At 41.1% G+C, this 23,043-nt stretch overlaps 3 protein-coding genes across 3 annotated transcripts; all 3 read left to right on the top strand.

Annotated features, from left to right (window-relative positions):
- Positions 1–7,319: 7,319 nt before the first annotated feature.
- On the top strand, positions 7,320–10,118 carry LOC135627917 (ABC transporter G family member 1-like). Its single transcript, XM_065134378.1, has 8 exons — positions 7,320–7,617; positions 7,706–7,785; positions 7,859–8,326; positions 8,403–8,489; positions 8,587–8,715; positions 8,796–8,987; positions 9,154–9,240; positions 9,310–10,118. Exons 1-8 carry the CDS (start codon positions 7,371–7,373, stop codon positions 9,973–9,975), a joined length of 1,956 nt encoding a protein of 651 aa, XP_064990450.1. The 5' UTR covers positions 7,320–7,370; the 3' UTR covers positions 9,976–10,118.
- Positions 10,119–11,272: 1,154 nt separating this feature from the next.
- On the top strand, positions 11,273–12,731 carry LOC135627908 (RING-H2 finger protein ATL52-like). The gene has a single exon (XM_065134368.1). The coding sequence runs from the start codon at positions 11,509–11,511 to the stop codon at positions 12,550–12,552; it is 1,044 nt and encodes a 347-aa protein (XP_064990440.1). The 5' UTR covers positions 11,273–11,508; the 3' UTR covers positions 12,553–12,731.
- Positions 12,732–18,797: 6,066 nt separating this feature from the next.
- On the top strand, positions 18,798–20,788 carry LOC135584571 (E3 ubiquitin-protein ligase ATL31-like). Its single transcript, XM_065134356.1, has 2 exons — positions 18,798–20,108; positions 20,234–20,788. Exon 1 carries the CDS (start codon positions 18,897–18,899, stop codon positions 20,073–20,075), a length of 1,179 nt encoding a protein of 392 aa, XP_064990428.1. The 5' UTR covers positions 18,798–18,896; the 3' UTR covers positions 20,076–20,108; positions 20,234–20,788.
- The last annotated feature ends 2,255 nt before the right edge of the window (positions 20,789–23,043 follow it).

The raw sequence follows: 23,043 nt of genomic DNA, 5'->3' as shown, positions 1-23,043 counted from the left end.
TAAACATCAAATCCAAGTATTCAACTGGTTTAAAACATAACATCATAGGCATAATTCATTTTCTTAAATTTTATTATTTTCTCACAAACACAAAGGAAAACAAAAAAAATAATAAATTAATATTTCAATTTATCAAATAAACAAATCTATCTAAGTAAAGAAAATATCTAAGAAGGTAGGTCATAGGTGCGCAAAATAGGTACCCTTGGAACACAATAGTTGAGTTTAGGAATGCATATAGTAATTTTGAATGACAATTATTTGAGATGTTTTATGTGTTTATGTTTACTCAATTGCTTAAGTTTTTTTAAGAAAAAAGAAAACGTCCTAAAAGTTAAGTCCCTTTCTTTAGGTCGAATAAAGGTACTCATAACCATTAATGTTGAGATGACAATCGATATTCACGTCAATCTACCCCCTCTTAAGCCAAATAAATGCATATGTTAATTTTAATCAAGATAACCACAACAAGAAAATATTAATGTTGAATTTGAGAAAACATTTGGAGCACTTAAATACTTTACCAAGTTTGAGAAAGGGTAAAGTAAAATTCACAAATATCCTACCCTTTGCTTGTTGAAAGCTTTACATTTTGAAGTGACATTCAATAAAAATCTGATAAAGGAGTAAATGCAATGTTCATCTACATATAGTTGACAAGTCATACAATTGGGGTCTAGTTTTGTCCTCATCTCCTATTAGGTGTGTTGGATGCTTGATATTTTTGAGGGACACTTGATAGTAATCTAACAAACACTCGGATGTGCTGATTGTTTGAGTATATTTACCAAGACATGGTACATTAAGTCTTCTCATTAATGGTCGTACATTTGAGTTATATTCTTTTGTCCACATCAATAAAGTGGAGGACCATTAAAAAGATGAGAACAATCTTAGCCAACTCCTGACAAACAATCCATGCTCTACAAACAAATTATTCAACATTTTTATCTTTTTTTTTTGTTAAATAGACAATATTTATTGCATAATAAAATTTGCATTAGGTTTTCGTTGACGTTATAAACCTACATGATGGGTAAAATGTTATCAAGTTCATCAAATCATCATGAAAATTTTGGGTTAGATCTTTAATAGGCACGATGTGATAAGACCTCTGAACGACTGGCTCAACACTCAATTAATGGTTTAGAAACAAAGTATTAGATGCTTTGTTTTCTTCTTTTTTTTTTTCATTGGAATCACAGTGTCCATTGCATAGTACAGTAATGTGTATTATGATGCAAGAAGTTAAGTTATTACTGTCCAACATGTAGGATAAAGAAGCGTTGCCCATTTTCAAAAGCTGGCACAAAACTTCTCCTGTCGTATCATCATTTCTGTTCCGCAATCACTGATGCGAAAACACAGCGTCTGAAAACAGAGTGAGAGACCAACGGCCATCACTAAATTTGAAATTCAATAATTATCAGCACCAAAAGTCAACGGTGAGAAAAATAGAGATGCGATGGCCCTTTACCGCATGTGAGAAAAATAGAGACGTGGATCCGATGCTAAATCAACAATATCAATCATTTTTTATATCAGTGTGGTCATGTTAACTATAGTTGTAATATTGGATAGTTCAACCGCATGTCTTCACGGTTAAGTAAAAATTGATGATTTTATATAATCATCTTCTAGATTAGTTCTCTCCACCTCAATTCGATACTTACTCAACCTCACTCATCAGGTACATCCTTTGATTTATGTGAAAATACTATGCATTTATTCTCTTGAATCCTAGGAAACTTCATTGACTTTTGTTAGGTACACTTTCTATGTATTTCCTATAAGATCACCTACTAAATCTCTTATTTTCTTAACATCGGACTTATGATAAACTTAGATGTAAGATGTAATTTAGCTTTGAAATCATTAATCTCGATCAGATGGAAATGACATTTTTTAAGTGATTCTTTTTCATCTAAGCATACCTTAGTCTTTATATGCCAAATCAATATAAGCATTAAGGTTCTAGAAGACATAAAGGCAAAATCTTATAAAACAACTCATCAAGCAAGATTTTAAACATCTATTTTCAAGCCGTATAAAGAGTAAGTCAAGGATTCAATTATCTAATATCATGAATTTCAATAGGCATATCAAATTATCAACATCACATTAAAAAGATAAATCAAAAAGATATATGTGATTCATTTGTATCATTTCATTCATTCGGATGATTCTCCTCTTTGCTAACTACGATATTTCTTAAGACATTTACTGCAACTTTCTCCGGTGCGTCAATCGCTTCTTCCGGCGAACATCCGACGAACCTTCGGTGATGCTCCAACGGACTTCCGGCAAACTCTTAGACTTGCGATGATCCACTTGGTGAGTTCCCACGAGCTTTTTTGGCAAGCTCTTGGACTTCTCGAATTTGTTCTCGCAGAACCTCCGACGACCGTCCGGACTTTCGTCGAACTCTCAAACTCCCAACGTGATCATAGTCTTAACTCCGGCACAACTCCTACTGCATGTCTTGACTCTGCAACTCCGATATCCTTGGCACAATACCCGCTCTTCTTGGCCCGATGTCCGAGTCCACGGCTCGAAGCCTTCTGTCGATACGTCGACCGATCCACCGGCCCGACGTCCAATCTTCTTACATGTTCCTCCGGCACAACATGATTTTTCCTGCTTTAATTGTCTCATCCCGATCGATGGATCCTGCGTCACTCAAAATGTAGATTAAATCATAAACATATATCAAGTGGTTTCATCATCAAAACGAGATTCAACATGAAAGTCAACATATACCTGACACCACCCTTATACTGAACATGAGCTGGACTCCAAAGGTCCGAATGAATATAGTCAAGAGTACCTTTTGTTTTGTGAACTGCTAGAGAATTGAAGCTGACTCTTTTCTGCTTTCTAAAATGCGTGTTCACAAAAATCTAGTGGTCAAATACTCTGTTCGCAAAGAAGATCCCTTTTGCTCAATATGCTTAAATCTTTTTCACTCATATGACCCAAACGCATATGCCATAATTTAATGATATCAGAATCAGATAATGATGATGACGAGACTGCAACTGAGCCTGTGACAGTAGTTCCCTGCAAAATATACAAGCTACTAGACCTACAAGCTTTCATAACAATAAGAGCACTTCTAGAAGCTTTCATAACTCCACCTTCAGCTGCGTATTTACACCCAAGAGCCTCTAGGGTGCCTAAAGAGATGAGATTCTTTTTTAAATCATGAATATGTCTAACATTAGTGAGCGTCCTTACATACTATCATGCATTTTAATTCGGATTGTGCCTCTACCAACAACATCACACGAGGTATTATTGCCCATCAAAATAATTCCACCATTACAAGATTCATATGTAGAAAACATATCTCTATTATGACACATGTGATAAGAACAACTCGAATCTAAAATTCATTTATTTTTAGACCTCATCCTGTCATCAGTAGCAAAGAAAATATTTCCAACATTTTCATCAGCTGCTACACTAGCTTCAGCGGACTCAGTAGTTTTCTCAATAATTTTTTCTTTTTGCTTTAATTTATTTTTCAATTTAAAGCAATCAGCTTTAATGTGTCCCATTTTATGACAATATCTGCACTCTAAATTTCTATATCTTGATTTAGATCTAGATTTAGATCTACTACTGTCAAATTTTCTTTTATCCGTTCTACCCCTGACAATCAGACCTTCAGCCTGATTCCCTCTCCAGTGATATCCCTGTCTATCTGCTCCTTAGATTTTAGTGCAGATTTAATTTCCTGATATGAAATTATTATTTTTTTCATAAATCATAGTATCATGGAAATACTTAAAGGATTGGGGAAGAGAACACAAAAGTAATAGGGCCTTATCCTCGTCATCAATTTTTGCATCTATATTCTCCAAATCCATAACTAAGGAATCAAATTTATCAAGATGTGAGAGCATAGATATATCTTTAGTCATCCGAAGCGTATAAAAACTATGCTTCAAGAGACGATTCTCCACTATCCTCTTCATATATAAGGCTTTAAGTTTGTCCCACATGCTCTTAACCATAGTCTCCGTAGCTACCTCCCGTAAAACCTCATTAGAGAGATTTAGAATAATGCTTGATCGGGCCTTCTTATCCATACCCACAAGATCTTCCTTTGACGTACCATTTGGAATATTCTCAGCTCCCTATAGTACCAAATCAACTTCATCTTGAACCAGAATAGTCTCCATCTTGAGTTGTCACATGCCGAAATCGATCTTTGTTATTGTCATCGTTGCCAAAAGATCCCGAAACCAGGCTCTGATACCAGTTTGTTAGAGCTAGCCCTAGAAAATTTACCAAAGGGTAATTTGGCAACCCAAAAAAAGATAATAAAGCAGAAAAATAAAAGAAGACACGAACACCAGATTTACGTGGTTCGGTCAATTGACATGCATCTACGGACGAAGGAGGAGCAAATTACTACTATAAAAGAGGGACTATTACAAATGCATGTTCCTAGGCCATAAAACACGAAACTACTAAATAAGAAAAGCCTAAAGCAAACAATTATGTGTTCTTGTGGTGCATCTGACTTGAAAACCCATGCCCTTATTTATAGTTTAAACAGGAGATACCAAACTTGATTTTCCTGATGTGGGATTATGTGGGACTTGCTAAACTAACACCTTCGACACAAACCTAATCGATGCTGATGCCACTGCTACTGAAGAAGAAGAAAAAGAAGACATCAATGATCTTTATGGTAACTTACCTTTCATGCTCAAGTCTCGACCATCTAATGCCTTCTGGTTTTGGAGTGGCAACTCACAATCATCTTTTGCTGCTTATGGCAGGGAGATCGACATCATTCACGCTGTAATTGGCAGTCATGTCTAATATGATCATTGTAAATGGAGCTAACCATGGAAAGTCCGAGACTTCTGAGCGAAAATGCAGATCGAGATGAGAGGTTGGTTGCGACTAATGCTACATTCCCATTATATGGTGACAATATACAGAGGATATGAAATATTAACTAGCAGACTCATCAATACCCTGTGATGAGTCTCATTATAAGGCCAATATGAATAATCTAATATCCATATAATTGATTAACTAGCAAACTAATTCACGAAGCCTTTAGTCTATAACTATTTTTGTTGGATCGATCCAAGATCGATATTCTTGATAAGAGCTCGATCTTATAAAGACATGATAATTAAGATATTTTTTTAACTGCATTGCAAATGAGATTTTCTCAACTGCACAAGGAAATATTATAATCTTCTCTTTCACCATATATAAATAAATACCATATGATACTAATTAAATTTTTTTATCTTTTTAATTTCACTCTTTACATGAACGATGGGCTCAACATTCAATTAATGATTTAGAAACAAAGTAGTAGATGCTTTGTTTTCTTTTTTTTTTTTTCTCATTGGAATCACAGTGTTCATTGCATAGTACTGTACTGTGTTTTTTTATTGCAAGAAGTGACGTTGTTACTGTCCAACATGATAAAGAAGCGTTGCCCATTTTCAAAAGCTGGCACAAAACTTCTCCTGTCATATCATCATTTCTGTTCCGCAATCACTGATGCGAAAACACAGCGTCCGAAAACAGAGTGAGGGACCAACGGCCATCACTAAATTTGAGATTCAACAGTTATGAGCACCATAAGTCAACGGTGAGAAAAATAGAGACGTGGATGGCCCTTCACCGCATGTGAGAAAAATAGAGACGTGGATCCGATGCTAAATCAACAATATCAATCATTTTTTATATCAGTGTGGTCATGTTAACTATAATTGTAATATTGGATAGTTCAACCGCATGTCTTCACGGTTAAGTAAAAATTGATGATCTTATATAATCATCTTCTAGATTAGTTCTCTCCACCTCAATTCGATACTTACTCAACCTCACTCATCAGGTACATCCTTTAATTTATGTGAAAATACTATGCATTTATTCTCTTGAATCCTAGGAAACTTCATTGACTTTTGTTAGGTACACTTTCTATGTATTTCCTATAAGATCACCTACTAAATCTCTTATTTTCTTAACATCGGACTTGTGATAAACTTAGATGTAGGATGTAACTTAGCTTTGAATCCCCTGTCAAATAATCAAAATCTAAAATAATAATATTAAAATAACATCTTTTTTATGTATTGTGCACCCAAAAAATAAAATAAAAAATCATCGATAATGACTCTGTAGGACGTAAATTAGCTTAATAGTATATTTTCTTAAGTATACTGTACCAAAAAAATTATAAAAAAATCATCGATAATGGCTCACACACAAAACACGCAACATACATAAATTGAGATTTGGGCAAAGATCCACAAACGAGGTTACAAGAAAATAAGTATTATCTATTAAGGAAATTTAAATCAGTAATCCCTTAGAAAGAGAGTCATCCAAGCTAATGGACATCTCTTTAGTACTAGTTTTCACATTATAAAGTTGAAGAGCCAAATTATAATAGGAGGTTGGCACATGAAGCACTCGATGTAAACCATACTGAGATACCATACCGTCCTAAAACATCCATCAACGAGGGCGAAAGAAATAGATGTCACGGTAATCATCCAAGCTAGCGGATACATCGGTAGCTTTGTGCCAATGTTTTTGGTCTGGTGGAGAACTAATTTTGAGATCATACGGTGGAAAAGTCGTCTCCCAAAACGCACACATTGCACGTTTGTTACTGTTCCAGATAGCTTGATTGAAAGCCCCAAAATGGTTGCGTTGATTTATCTCACAGACACTATTCTGCACCGTTTAACTGAGAAGATCCCAGATTCAAGGGTGGAAGAGAGACAAAACAGATGCATACGGTGGACTCCAAACAGTAGTATTGACTGACGAGAGGAGAGAAAAGGAAACATCAATCAAATGAAAGATAAGAAATGTGACATCATGATAAAAATGACCATGAAGAAAAAAAAAATGCATGGATTATAAGAACTAAAAAGTCAACAGTAAATTTCATAGATTATACATGGTAATAAAAGTGTAATTAAGGATTGCAACTCCCATCTATAATTCTATGTGCTATAAATAGATGAGATTCTCATGATACACGATAGACGGAGAGTTGGTGAAGTATGAGAATCCATCTATATTTGTTTGTTACATTAATTTTCTTAGTATTCTTCCTCTCCATCTCTCCTTTCCATTTGTTATGTCAACAGCGGGACTTCTCGCCTGCAGTCCCCTTCTGCCGCCCGATTATTTCTCGCGCCATTAATTATGGGTACCAAAAGCATAGCGACGTTTTCATCGATCATGTGTCTCATGCACCACAAGTCGAAGACGAAGTCTTCTTTCGTTGGCTACATAAGACGATGGAAGCTTGAACGTTCAACCATCTCTCGCCTCTTTGCTTCTCTGCTCTTCGTCTCCCGTTCGTAAGCTCGATGGCGGTGGAGATGGCGCAGGAGATGGGAGTGGTGGGCGGGACGGCGGACCATGTGGTTCGGGTGGGGTCGGCTGATGTCGGGGTTCACTTGACGTGGCAGGATCTGTGGGTGACCGCATCCAACAGTAAGGATGCGTCGCACGTCATCCTTTCCGGCATAACCGGCTACGCCCAGCCCGGCGCCGTCTTGGCCATCATGGGCCCCTCCGGCTGCGGCAAGACGACCCTACTTAACGCTTTAGCAGGTGATCGCATGAGATGGTGTAAATTACAACTATTAATTTAGATCTTTATTGCATGAAAGTCGAGCAACTCATGCAAGGACTACGGCAGGGAGGCTCGGCGCAAGAACGAAGCAATCCGGCCACATTTTGGTGAATGGCCGACGACAGCGACTGTCTTTTGGGAACTCGGTAATAGTAGTTCTCATCACACAGCCCCTTCTTCTGCTCCATCTCACAGTAATCTCTTTCGATTTCGATTCAGGCCTACGTGACACAAGACGACATCCTGATGACCACGCTCACAGTAAGAGAAGCGGTGTACTACTCGGCGGAGCTGCAGCTCCCCAAGACCATGACCAGGTCGGAGAAGAGGGAGAGAGCAGAGACGACCATCAGGGACATGGGTCTGCAGGCAGCCATGGACGCCAGGATCGGAGGCAACTTCTCGTCCACAGGGATCAGCGGTGGGCAGAAGAGACGAGTGAGCATATGTATTCAGATCTTGACCCACCCCAAGCTCCTCTTCTTGGACGAACCCACGAGCGGCCTCGACAGCGCGGCGTCGTACCATGTCATGAGCCGCATCGTCAACCTTGCCAAGCATGACGGCCGGACCGTGCTCGCGTCAATTCATCAACCTGGCAGTGATGTCTTCGAGCTGTTCGACGATTTGTGCCTTTTGTCTGATGGCAAAACAGTATACTTTGGACCGACTTCGGGAACCAACGAGGTACGAGTGATACGGAGGGAGATCAAGAACACTAATAAATTTACTTCATCTATTAACTTAAGATATCTCTTTGCAGTTCTTTGCTCTGAATGGTTTTGCATGCCCGACCTTCATAAACCCATCCGACCACTTCCTTAGAACAATAAACAAGGACTTCGACGAGGTATTCGATGAGTTCTTCCTTTGCGTTGTGAAGCTTTCGGAACTTGTATTCCAAGTTTCAGGCTCGTTCATTTCGACTAAAAGCTTACGCTGAATAGGAACGGGAAGAAGGCTCCAGTGCCGGCTTGATGAATGCCACGAAGGCGATCGATGTGCTGACAACCGCATACAAGCAGTACAAGACATGCCAATACGTGGAGCGACGAGTAGCTGAGATCTGTAACATGGTGAGCTTGTCACGCTTATCACCAACACTTGATCATGATCTTGTCTCGCTGATACTAATAAATCACCATTGCTTTCGCAGGATAGGGATCTTGTAGAGAACAGAGCGCAAGTCAGTTTCTTCACCCAGGTGCTTGTCCTCACAAAGAGATCCTTGGTAAACATGCACAGGGATTTGGGTTACTACTGGCTTCGGCTTGCAGTATACCTCATATTGGGTATATGCATCGGTACTCTATTCCACGATATTGGACACAGTTATGGGTCAATTCAGGTGAGTTGATTCCCCACGTAGCTTTCTTTGACATGATCTTGATTTCTCCTTTTGCTAAGATGGCGGAAGAAAGTCTATTGTGCGTCACATACATGCATCCATTAATGAAACTCATTTTGATGAATTGCAAGTCACATACATGCATCTATTAATGAAATGGTTCCAGGCCAGAGGTTCCGTGCTCATGTTTGTTGGAGGCTTTCTCACTTTCATGGCGATCGGAGGATTTCCTTCCTTTGTGGAAGATATGAAGGTAAAACACTTCAAGATTTATCGTACATGCACGAAGCTAATTGCTAACTCTTTCTTCTCCAACAACAAGATCTTTGGAGCGGAAAGACTAAATGGACACTACGGCGTCGCTGCGTTCATGATCAGCAACACGCTATCCTCGGCGCCATTTCTGGCTCTCGTCTCGTTGATTCCGGCGGCCTCCGGTTACTTCCTGATCGGCCTCCAGAGAGGGTTTGATCACTTCCTCTTCTTCTGCCTGGTGCTCTTCGCGTCCATGATGGTGGTGGAAGGACTGATGATGATCGTAGCAAGCGTCGTGCCCAACTATCTCATGGGCATCATCTCCGGTGCCGGAATCCAAGGATTGATGATGCTATCAGGTGGCTTCTTCCGGTTGCCCGGCGACCTGCCGAAGCCAGTGTGGAAGTACCCAATGTACTATATTTCCTTCCACAAGTATGCCAACCAAGGGTACTACAAGAACGAGTTCGCAGGGCTGACCTTCCCCAGCAACCAAGCAGGTGGAGCAGCCACCATCACCGGGGAGGAGGTTGTGAAGGATTACTGGCAGATGGAGGTGGGATATTCCAAGTGGGTCGATCTTGCCATACTGTTTGCCATGGTGATTATTTACAGGCTCTTGTTCTTGGTGGTCGTGAAGATGACCGAGAAGGTGAAGCCACTGCTGGTGGAGTTGCTGAATGCGCCACCCAAGAGGACCATGCAGGTCGTGGGACAGCCTCTTGAAGATTAAGCAGAGCCAAAGCAACGATGATATCAGCTCTATCCATTATCACTGATGTTTATGGCACTGCAGGGTTTGTGTTTGTGTACTCTTTAGCACTGTATGGTTTTTGTACGTTTGATGGATAAGTATCGATGTTTATGGATTGTGTACGCTTATGTGTTTACGCTAAAATTTTATATTAGCTCATATAATTAATTTTTTTTTAATTATATTAGGATCTTTATATTTATGAAAATAAAATATTAATATTTTTATACAAGATTAAAAAGATAATTTCATAGAGTTAAAAATCAAAATAAAGATTTTGTTGGAATAACAGAGTTAAATAGATATAAGAATCTCAATATAATTCTTGAAAGTACAATAATCAAAATATTAAAGATAATTAATTATAGGAATAATATATAATTAACATAATTTTAAGATAAAACTATGACATAGATGATAAATTCTCAACTTTTTTGAAAAGATATTTTAGTGGTTATTACATTATTACATAAGTGATAAGCTTAAGACTGTTTAATATAATAAAAAAATTCTAATTAATTTTATAAACGAAGACCTCAACGTGACAATGCAACCATTTACATTGAACATGACCCACAATAGGCTTATTGAAGACCCTCTTTGGCAACACATTTTGATGATTAAAATGCCTTTTATGTCCGTTCACTTCCACTGTAGACGCGTAGACGTCTGATGGTTACTCTATAGTCTCATTGAGATTAATATATACATATACTATTTATAATTGAGATATCTCTTTCTGGCCAGCTGTGTACATTCATGCTTTATAGTGTCATGCTTGCTTTCCTAAAAGACCAAAGAGATCATATATATATATATATATATCGTATATGTGTATATAGGTATATTGGTGGGCTCATATGTACCTCTAATTACGAGGTAGGTAGGCGAGACAGGTCGGTTTCGGCCGTGCGGGGAAAGGTCATTTAATACCCAAACTTTTCTCCTTGCTAACGTGGGGCCACAATCGTGTGGGTCCCACTTGCGTTAATGAAATGCGAGACGGTCGGTCCCGACTGTCACGCGACCAAGACGGGGCGGGGCCCATGACTCGTGAGATTAGGATTTTGATAAAAAGATCGGGGCCCTCCTCCAACTTGCGTGACCCAATTCTGCACCCGCAAGTTGGAAACCGGAGAGACCGCCTCGAGGAGAGACACGAGTCAGAGGAGGCTGGTCTCGACTGTGACGCGACTCGGGTGGGGCCAAGAATCGGGTGAGTCTAGGAATTTTGTTAAAAGATGGGTCGTTCACTCCCCAACGCCCCCCCCTCCCACCCCGCGCCAGCGTCACCTAATTGTCGCACCCGCCGCACGAAACCGGCAAGGCCAGGCCGTCACAGGATGCGTCCTTATGGGGTGACGAGCCCCGCTCGGTTGACTTCCCCGACGCGAAACCGACGACCTCTGTTGCTTCGCCTCCCTCTCCGCCTCTCGCCGACGGCAGGCGATTGGAGCGTCGTCGTCCTTCGCTTGTCCTCCGCCGCCCGATCACACCTAGATTCGCCTCCCGATGGCTCCCTACCGTCGGATCCTCTCCGGGGACGACCACCCGGCGCCTCCTCCGCTTTCTCGCGACGGACACTCGGGGCTCCCCTTCACCCACATCATACTGATCGCGGCTGCCGTCTTCGCCGGCGTCCTTCTCTTCTTCACCTACTACGCTGTCCTCCGCCGACGGCGCCGCCCCTTCGGCGCCGCTACAGCGGGTGTGGGGCCGGAATACGACGATGCTGCGTCGCTTGACGACGGGGAGCCGTTCCACCATGTGTGGTACATCCGGACCGTCGGGCTCGACGAGTCCACCATTGGTTCCATCGCGGTGGCTGAGTTCAAGGCTGGCGATGGCCTCCTCGACGGCGCCTCCGACTGCTCCGTCTGCCTCGGCGAGTTCCGCGACGGGGAGCTGGTCCGTTTGCTCCCCAAGTGCGGCCATGCGTTCCACATTTCCTGTATCGATACCTGGCTCCGGGATCACGCTAATTGCCCCCTTTGCCGGTCTCACATCGTCGATCCCGACGCCGAACCTGCGATCCCAGCTGCTGCCCCAGCCCTTCCTACCGCTGCCGCCGGTGAGTCAGTGGACTTGGACTCTGGCTCCTTTGCTCCGGTGGAGACTTCCCAGATGGGAATCCAAGCACTGGAGGAGGAGGAGGACGGAGGAGGACCGGGGAGCGTAATTGAAATTGGGATTCCGGTCAATTCCCTGCAAGTGTTTGATTCATGGTCTGAAAGTTCTGTGTCGCGTGTGCAGAGTGATCTGGTGGAATGTGGATTACAGCCGGTTTGGCGATCGGTTTCCATGGACACTCCATCGATGGATGCTGTCATCTTCCGAGTGAGGCCAGAAGAAGGTCCCATTGATGAGGAGGGGGAAGATCTGAATTTTGAGAAAGACAGCATGCCCAATAACAGAGGAAAGCAGGGGAATTCCTCCAATGGGGTTGAGGACCAAAAGGATGATTCCGGTATAGGAAGATCATTATCTAGCAGTGGGAGAGGGTTCTTCTTCTCAAGACATGGACGAGTTAATAGAATCCACAGTATGCCTCTATAAGCGGGTATTTTCTTTGTCTTGAGTTGGTAGCATCTGAGAATTTTGAATAACTTACTGGTCCGAGGCATGTCAGGAGCTGCTTGATTCTATTTATGAAACTCATGAAAGGGTTTCAGAATGTTAACTTTCCTGGTGGACTCAAATTGACAGTAATGAAAATAAGTGCATCTTTGGTTTTATGTCGGTCGGATGCATGAATTAATTATCTTTTTGCTTTTCTACCTAAAGTAATATCTGTATTGTTAGAGGTTGCAAATGAAACTTAGGTTTGCTTCTTTAGCCACCTTTGCTTGTTTATATGGTTCTTTTTTTTTCTTTTTGCCATCGCTTTGCGCATGCAGGATGTCTTTGGTTTTGTTGTTTGCCAGATTTGTCTGGAAGAAGTTTTGCTTGTGATTTTTTTTGTTGCCTTTGAATTCAATTCATTGTCATTGATAGATAAATTTGAATATGTTCCAAAACATCTTATCCATTTGCTTTTAATCAGTGCATCAATGCTGACTTACTATCTCGAGTCCTGAATTTTCTTTGGCGAGAGCCTCAATTATCTGGCTGCCCTTGATAGAGAACTAGTTTGCTTCGGTTTTTCAATTGTCACTATTACATGGTGTCGTTCCTTGTGGAATCATTTACAGTTGGAAAATCTAAAATTTGTAATTGTTTACTTATTGTCCTTCTTCATAGTATGAATACGTATTATCAATAATGTAAGACATGCAAATTTAGTTTGTGTCCATGAACTAAGGGGGTGATCATCAATGGAATAAGATATGACTCAACTTAAATTGTCTAGAGAATATGACTAAAAGACTAGAATTTCTCATTGTTAGATTCATATTTAGGCCCTATCACATCTACATTGCATTCTTAGTACTTGTTTATATTTCTGTTTGAACATCTTTGGTGAAACTTTTTGATACTTCCATAACATGAATAGTAGTTAATGGGTCGTCATTTGTTTTATGATGAGTTTAAATAGCTGGATTAGGCGATAGAGTTATATATGCACCATTGGAGTATTCGATCCATGTGTCTTCTTCTTTTATCAATCCAACATGATCGTTCTTGCCATGAAGATGAGGCTTGCTAATACACATAATAACCATTTAAATAAATTGTTTATTAATTTGATACTTTTCTACTTTTGTTGTATCATAACTGTCTCTAGCTGTCATGGCAAACAAGATAGTTGCATGGCACGTGATCTTCCTGATGAGATTAACTAGGTCATCAAAAAAAGGATGCTAAGTTGTCAAGGTAAGAGGCCTATAATACTAAGAAGTTAGAAGGGTGTTTCTGTTTTCTTTGCCAGGATGTCTTTTATGCTTAACTTAGACAGATGTAGTTTATATATACACATCCAAATCATTGATTCAGAGAGAATGAACAATGAAGCTCTTAGAATGGCTCTATGTGGAGGGGCTGTCAGTTGTGGTGGCAAGCCTCCAACCAATTCTGCCCAAAGGGTGTTGAGGTCCCCAAATATGCCCGAGAACCGTTGACCATGATCCAGACTGAGTTTGGGAGGACTAGAATTGCTTGAAAGGAAAGCAACAGATCCTGATTACTCAAGGACATGATCTGAGCTTGTAGGGTCAATAGTTCTCGGGCATGTTTGGGAACCTCAACACCCAAGATGGTTACCATGAAGGGCCCTCAGTTGAGAAATTCTCAAGCATGGCTGAGGCCATCTTAGATCCAGCACTGCCATGGTTTGTGAGGTATTGAGTATCGCGACATACATTTACTCATAGCATATATGTATATATTTGCATCACATAAGTCTTTATATTATGTGTAGCATGGATTTAAATACTGGTTGGTACGGTGCATACCGGCTGATGTTTGCCAGTCGGCCAAGGACCAATATCAGACCATACACATGGATTTAGATACTGGTGACAATGCAAAAAACTATATCACAACAATTCATGAAGTCAAATTTCAAAGAATAAAGTACAGTTAACTGTTTTTATGTATCTATCTGCTAATGGAATAGGCTAACCAGGACACTTTAGTAGTACACAAGTTATTATTTACTCTCAATTATCCAAAAAATTATGTTATCAAATATGATGTAATTCCTCCTTAAGAAACACTAAAGGTTTTTAGTCGAATACAAATTTAGTTCAGTAATCAGATATACTCATGATGAAACAATGACTTCTAGTCGAATACAAATTTAGTTCAGTAATCAGATATACTCATGATGAAACAATGACTTCTAAATCAATCAGATGGTAAGCTATCTCAACTATGAAGCAGAGACACTTTAAAATGTATGTTTTGTTCGTGGCATGCATTCTTGTTTAAACACTGACATTTATCTTGTGCTTCCGTAGACATGTCAGTTACTTGAAGATACGAGACAAGCATGTTTTCTACACAAGGCTTCTAGACATGTTGATTAATGGAAATTTAATGTAAGTTGGTTTTAATTTAGAATAACTATATGTAGTTCTAAAATATTCTAATTTTCATTTGAAGTAAATTTGTGAACGATTGTTGTTCTTATGATCTCAAATTGTCTAATTAGTATGAACAATATTTTTGTACATATCAGTTTCCATCTTCACTCCATGTTGTTTCATGAAGTTTTAAGATTGTTGTGCTAGTCAGACTTATCATGTGTTCATATCTCCTATTTTTGTCCATGCTTCATAGTGATTCAATGCAGATCATGTTAATGAGATAATTTGGTTTCATTACTGAAGATCATAATATTTTATTATGATTTGACATTAAATTCTGGAAAGCTGTGCACTTTCTGCATAGAAAAGTTCGTGGATGGATAACCCCGTGTCTGATACCAAGATAATTGGTTCTAAGGCTTCTACAGCTATGAAAATATGGCTTTCCTCTTGCATTATGTTGTATCTTCAGCTTAGTAGCATGATCCTAAAACGCATAACTGCACCATTGTCTTTTCTCAAGCCTTTTTAGATCCTTCTGTGTTACTTGGATGTTGACCATGCTGCCACTTGTAAGATAAGTTCATCCACTGGTGCTGCTTTCCTCAAAAGGTTTAATTGCTTCTTGGACTGGTGGATAGTTATACTACTTCACGGTATTATACAGATGCCTTCTGGGGGTTCTTTGAAGCTGATTAATGTTATTACCAGGAAAAGTATATCCTAACTATTAAAGTAGATTTTGCTGATGCAAGATGTGGCCCCATAATGCTGCAAGAGTCAATCCATTGAAGGATCATAAGGCTCTTTTTTCTTACTTTGTGCTTTCCTTTTTCTCATGTTTTGTGTGGCCACCATTCGCAATGAATTTGACTGTGACCACAACTATCCCTTGTCGGCTTCCTGCATTGAACCTTCATTCTTTGTGGAGCTTTCAGCTGATTCCTGAGGTGCTATATACATGATGAATGCATTTTTCTCTGTGAAATTGTAGTGCTTGTGGTAGGATTTTATCAATAGGATCTTGTTTGATTGGTGGGATATTTATTTTATGTTAGTGTCAAATTTGATCGTCAATCCCGATTCGACTATTTTTCGAGAGATGTCATCTTCAAGAATTAGGATTTTATCAATATGATCTTGTTTGATCGGTGACATATTTAGTATATGTTAGCGTCAAATTGGATCGAGAACCGTCTATTTTTCGAGAGGTGTAATCTTTGAGAATTAAGATTTTATCAATAGAATCTTATTTGATTTGTGGGACATTTAGCATATGTTAGTGTCAAATTTGATCGTCTGTTGTCGAGCAGATTTGACTATTTTTCACGAGGTGTGAATTAGATGTTTGTCCTCCAAATGTTTTAGATATTAGACAGAATATGATTGATTGGGTTTCATGTGTTAAATCTCAATTAGATATTAAGCATATGAACACAAGAACAATTTCCAGCCCATGGGAAACATATAATACATTTTATCCACCCAAACTAGTGCGAATGATTTAAAGGACCAAAGTAGGCACAGACTTCTCTTGGACTGTAGACTTGTTTCCATGTAAACTAAAACGCTATGACGTAACACCTTCTATCTTGCTTTTGTCTCTCTCGTTAATGCGCCACGCGAGTAAGCCGGTACAAAACCACTGCTCTCTCTTGTGCTCAATGCCGACTCACCGGTGCGGTCGTCTTTGACCGCCCGCCCTATAAGAAACGTTGACGATACGTCCAAAATTAGTGAGACGGACTCTGAGACATTTATCAACACCCGGTGATTCACCGTTGTCAAATGGCATCACAAAGTGAAACCGTGTGTAAATTAATACAATTAATTCAAAATATCTAAATCAAATTCTTATAAATCAATTTAAATGTTTATCTGCTTCCTGTTGATAGGATAATTGACTAATTAATCTTGTTCAGGATAAATCGTTAATAATATTGTGTTAGGGCATACAGTGAATGATATATGCATTTATAATTAGTTGTAAAAAAATATATATGCTTAATTAAAATAACAAAAGTAATAGTCGGTACGTTCAGTGAGTGTGAAGGATGATTCTTATAAGCGTCGGAGAAAGTGACAAGCACGACGGCTGGCAATGAGTGTGTGAAACCAAAGCCAAACTTGAATGGGAAGAAGGATTGGATGCCCATCTTATCTCTTCTTTAAAAAGGAGATGGAAGAGCTGATGCTGTTCTGTCACTGCAATTGGTCGAAGCTTCCAGCTTTATTATTTGATTAAAGAAGCCTTTACGTAAAGCCATATTGACCAAAAACCGCCCTCTCCAATGTTCCATGATGAGTTGATTCCTTTCCCACCATCTCCCTATACCAGTAAGACAACATCCTGGGAACCGGTCAGCTCCAATCTTCTCATCCATCTCAATCATTACCCTCACTTTTGCCACTTTACACTTGTAAGTAGCTGGAAACTCGTCAAATATACATAATTCTCTCAAAACTCAAAGTTATTATTATTTATTATTATTTTTTTATTTTTGTAGCACACCGCTTTTTATTTTATTTCTATAGAGCATCTCTTATTTTTCTAAAAGGCAAAATTATCTTTGATTTTTGCCTCATCAATTGTCACCTCTCCCTTGCCCCTCACCCTTTCATGCTAGAGGTGCCCATCATCCATTTGTGATCTTCGACCCCTTTGTCCTATCATGTCGGAAGAGTCTGTCATTCATTTGAGACTTCTATCATTCAGTTTAATATGTTTGATACCCTATCACTTTTGATATAGCATAACAACTCGAGAGTAAGTGATGGGCTCCTCTTGTATGGAAGGGCAAGGGGGCGAGACGGAGGCGGGGACCTGTAGGGCAAAGGCAATAGTCAGTAAAACAAATATGACAACTAATAGGGTAAAGGCTAAAGGTACCATCATCTCTTACCTATAAATAAAATAAAAAGAAAACTCTATATGAGAAAATAAAAAATCATAAAGTTTCTTAAGAATATATATATATATATATATATATATATATATATATATATATATATATATATATATATATATATTAGTCTCTAGTGATGTTAAAAAGACCATTTTTAATCTTGCATCATTCGAACCCATCATTATTGTTATTTTTGAGTCGATCCTCCATCGGACCTCACTAGACCTAGTGACGAAGGCAAAACCTTTACGACTATCACTATCGCTCGTTGCCCCTCATCGTCATCAACTATGGGCGAGGAAGCGGGAGGGAGTAGCCCACCTTGTCCGTAATCTCTGTTGATGATTGCACAGTCTCCTCATGCCCCATTATTATCATCTATCACTTGCAGCCCCATCGTCGTTGGTCACAAGTGAGGAGGGAGGGGGTTGGCTCTACCTTACCCTTAGCCTTCATCATTGGATGTAGAGGTTGTCTTTATTTTTGTTCCAATAGAGTCCAACAAGGACTACTACATCTTTATTACTTGATGAGTTTGACAAAGAGGAGCAATCGACGTTATAGAGACATGGGCAGAGACTAGGCGAAGGATGATGATCGGCGAAGATAAAATAATTATAAAAAATTTTTAAACCTATTACATTATATGAAAAATTCATGCTTAGAATTTATTTTTGAAAAGTCATCCCATAAATAATTGATCTTATATATGAAAAATTTTTATACTAGCAAAATTTTCAAGAATTCTCTCAATAAATAATTGATCTCATAATTAGATGGTGAGCTGGACCTCATTTGCAAGCCCAACGTCATCATTGTTAGCCCAATAAGAGGCAAATGATCTTTACCGACCATGTAAAATGATCGCAATCTTATATTTAATATAATTAAAAAAAATATAAGATTGAGATAGGTAGCTAATTACATATGTGTAATTAGCCCAAAGCGCTGCCATCTATTCGCTTATCATCGCCCTTGGCATCATCGAACTCATTATTTCGCCCCCCGCCATCACTCCTCCTCGTAGATGGCGACGACGCTCCGTCGCCGTTCGATCGCTGCCCTCAGCAACGGTCGAGGCGTCATGGCCGTCCTCTTCCTGCTCGCGCTGCTTCCTCTCACCCCCCGGTGCGCCGCCCAGTCCTCGACCCCGAGCTCCCACGATAGCGGCCCGACCAACCCCACCACCCTAAGCCCTTCGACGGCCACCATCATCGCAGTCCTCATCAGTGCCTTCTTCTTCCTCGCCTTCTTCTTTGTCTACATCCGCCAGTGCGCCAACGACAACGACCCGTCGAACCAGCATGTGGGGTACGAAGCGGTGGCCCGGTCGGGGCGGCGGCGCGGGGCGGTGGGGATGAGCCCGGAGGTGCTGGAGATGTTCCCGATGATGTCGTACTCGGACGCGAAGGCCCTCAAGGTGGGGCGCGGCACGCTGGAATGCGCGGTGTGCCTCAGCGAGTTCGAGGACGACGAGACACTCCGCCTGCTCCCGGGCTGCTGCCACGTCTTCCACCCCGAGTGCATCGGCGCCTGGCTCGCCTCCCACGTTACTTGCCCCGTCTGCCGCTCCGACCTCTCCACCGTCTCTCTCGAGCAGCCCCCCGCATCCTCCGCCGCGGCGCCGGCGCCGGATCACGTCGTCGTCGTCGATCAGTCCCCGACAGAGGAGGAGACGATCGAATTGACCCGGATAGGGAGCGAGAGGCGGGAGGCGCGGTCCAGAAGGGGGCGGCGGTCGACGAAGCTTCCACGATCTCACTCGACCGGGCACTCAGTGGCGCAGCCCCAGGAAGGGGAGGACGTCGACCGATACACGCTGCGGCTACCGGAGCACATACGGCGGGAGATCTTCGCTGCCCGTAAATTCCACCGGTCCACGAGCTGCGTCGCGTTCCCGGTCGCCGGGGAAGGGAGCTCGCGTCCGGGGTACCGCGGCGGTGCTGCCGCGGGAGGTGAGGGGAGCAGCCGCGGGGGGCGGAGCGTGCGGGCAGGGGTTTCAGACCGGTGGCCGTCGTTCCTCATCCGGACGCTCTCCTTCACCATCCCGGCCTGGAAGAGAGGGGACAACGAAGGGTCGGTGAAGAAGGGGGAGGCGGAGGGTTCCTCGAGGGGGAGGTTCGGTGGCGTGAGGACCCCTTTCGACTGCCTGGGCGGCGGCGGAAGGGGCGACGCTCCAGGTGACGAGCGGGGGCCCACGCAGTGACCCGGTGATTTTGACCGAGTCAAGATAATTTTGGTATGTGTTCTCTTCTCATGCTCGATTTTTCGGATATAAATTGAAAGTTAAAAGGTGACGTGGTCGGGTTTCGGATATCGGTTGAAGCCTCATAAAAAGCGCATGACTTTGGGTTTTTCGTGTAGAGTATTTTTCTTTTCAGAAATAATTATTTTACTCCCGTCGGTCATCGCATTTCGTCGTGCCTCCACTCGCGCCTGGCCGCACCTACGCCCCGCCGGTCGCCCCCCTCCGCCCGGCTCCTGGTAACCTCGCTCGTCGGCCACCGTCGTGGTCGACTACGGCCCTCACGCAAGGAACTCCGGGTGGAGCACGACCGTCGTGCGAGGAAGGAGGGATCGCCCGTAAGCCTTCACACGATCGGCGTGTTGGCAATCATTGGCGAGGGAGGAGGCAGAGAAGTACGGAGAGGGAGAAGGCGGCGGTGGGTCGGGTCCGACAACGAGGAACGAGGCCAGTGGGGTCTTCGGACGTGCCCGTGGCCGTCGTGTCCCCTCTTAGCTTGTGTGAGGGCCGCGGTACACGACAAGGATTGGTGGGCCAGGTGGTCACTGTCGGCTAGGGCTTGGTTTACAGTGTTCGGAGGTAAAATAGTCTTTTCACTGCGAGAAAAACTCTTTAAGTTAGAAACTTGTTTCAAAAAATTGCCCCATATATTATGATACAAGCTTAATTATATATTTTTTTCGTTGGAGTATGATTTGATGTGATATGATTTGATGTGATATAACTCGATCGAGGAAGGATGTTGGTATGTTTTTTTTTAATTATATTATCCTTTCAAAGTTGGTAACATTTATATTTTTAGATTAATTTTTATTCATTATATTATACGATTTTTTTTTGGGTGGATTAGGGCATAAGACATACTAAGTATTCAACGGTGCATTCATCGCTAGATATCTCCAATATTTTATATATTTATCATTCTAAATTTAAATTTAACATATGCTTCATGTTCTAGCTAAAAAAATTGCCTATTAGTCAGGACCTCTAATTGATATTTACGCTATTTCAAAATATATTTTATGATAAGAATATTAAAGTGGTTTTTGGTATCATGGTTAGGAGTGATTGATGGAGTTTTTTTTTTATGTATGTTAACCAAGGATGTATGTGAAAAATCTTAATATTGGAGGGATAAATTTGTCACACTAAGATTTTGTGAGGACAAATATATTATTTCTATTTTTTTTTGAATTAAAAAGATTTTGTCACACTAGGATGACGGCTATTTAAAGATGGGCTGAGTTCTTATAAAAAAACCCATAAATTTGAGAATTTCCTATGAAGCGTTTAAATTTTGAGAAATTCTCGCATAACACTCGTAGTAAGATCACACCCGTGCCTCCGTTGGATCGATCATCACCTCCTCCTCCCTACACCATCGTCTTGCGTCGCCTACAACGAACCAAATGTTACCTCCTCTCCTTGCACTGCTATCTTGTGTCGCCTTCGCCTTCGCTATCGCCCTTGTAGCCTCGTTAAACCCCAGCAATCGCTTCCCCTCTCTTCTACCTCTTTGGATATGTTGCTCGCAATCGTCGCGCAAGGAGGGGGCACAAGGGCTATCTTGTTTTTGCAAATTTTATCAACCCCACCCATAACCTTCATGTGAGGAAGGAGGTGGTGATGGCCTTTATACCCCTACCTTTCTCGTGCAAGGGTGCGAGTCCAATGGAACAGAGGGGAAAGGAGGCCGATCGTCATTGGTCACCTCCACGCGTGGTTGCACCTACCCCACATGCAATGAGCAACCCTTTGGGACAGAAGGACAGTCACGGATTGGGTGGAGGATAATGGTTGATAGGGGTAGAATGATCATTTTGAGAAAAAAAAAAAGAGAAACTCTATAAGAAATTCTAAAAGATACTGTTTGCAATCCGGGAAATTCTAAAAGATGAGATGTTTTTTTTGAAAATTCACTCTTTAAAGATTAGAGAATTTTATTTTTCTATTATGAAAAAGAGCATCAAATATTTACCTAAAATATTCAGATATTTAGAAGATCAGTTACCATCAAGGAAATAGCCAAACCACCAAATCACACATCTCCAGAAACCAAATAGAGCTTCAAGGAGACACTCCTTGCAAAATTAGTTTCTCTGTTTTGGTTTTTTGATTTTCTTATGAGCTACTGAAAGTTTAGCTTTTCTTGAGAAGATCACATTAACAAAGTTGATGACCCTCATATGTTCTTCACCTTCATTACATTGCCAACAGTCAACCTGATGCCAAAAATCCCCAACCCTGACAAGGCGGCTTATCTTGGATCCTTAATCTGCTTTGGATGGCCAACCACAGCATGAAGGAATGTGTAGTGTATGTACGATGAGCTTCTGCCACACCACCATGTTGAGCCACAAAACAACAGCAATTCTACATCTGATTTCTTCCTCCAGACTTAAATCTGACACTTGCTCCACTTTGTCCCATAGAGTAGCAGAAACAGCATGCAGACATCATCCACTAACTACATTGCAGCAGCTCCTGTAATATTAATTTTTAGTTTATGCATTACTAGGACGAGGAAGAGAAGTAATGAGAGATGTAGAATGCATTAAAGTCAGACGGAACTTTTGACACTGAAACCTAATCTTCACACAGGTTTTGTAAAAAGTTAGCTTGGGGGGCACTTGGAATGAAGTTGATTGTTAGCTTCATCATTTAAACTCCACCTTGATTGACTTGGATGAAGTGTAACACTTTGATGCACCTGGCAATCAGAATTATCAGGAACACTGTCAAGAGGAATAGCTGGTTTGGTTGCTCCCTGTGAAAAGTCATGTCTTGAAGCTGATTTCTGTGAAGTTAGAAGAATAAATATACAATTTCCGAACACGTAAAAAACATAATCTAATTTAGAACTCTACTTTTGAGCAGAGCAAAGCAAGCAACAGTGTGCGATGGTATTTGACTTCTTCATTGAAACTGA

Source organism: Musa acuminata, chromosome BXJ1-3 (assembly GCF_036884655.1).
Source record: "Musa acuminata AAA Group cultivar baxijiao chromosome BXJ1-3, Cavendish_Baxijiao_AAA, whole genome shotgun sequence".
NCBI lineage: Eukaryota > Viridiplantae > Streptophyta > Magnoliopsida > Zingiberales > Musaceae > Musa > Musa acuminata.
The sequence above is the reverse complement of the archived record's forward strand: the minus strand, read 5'-3'. Positions and strand labels throughout refer to the sequence as shown.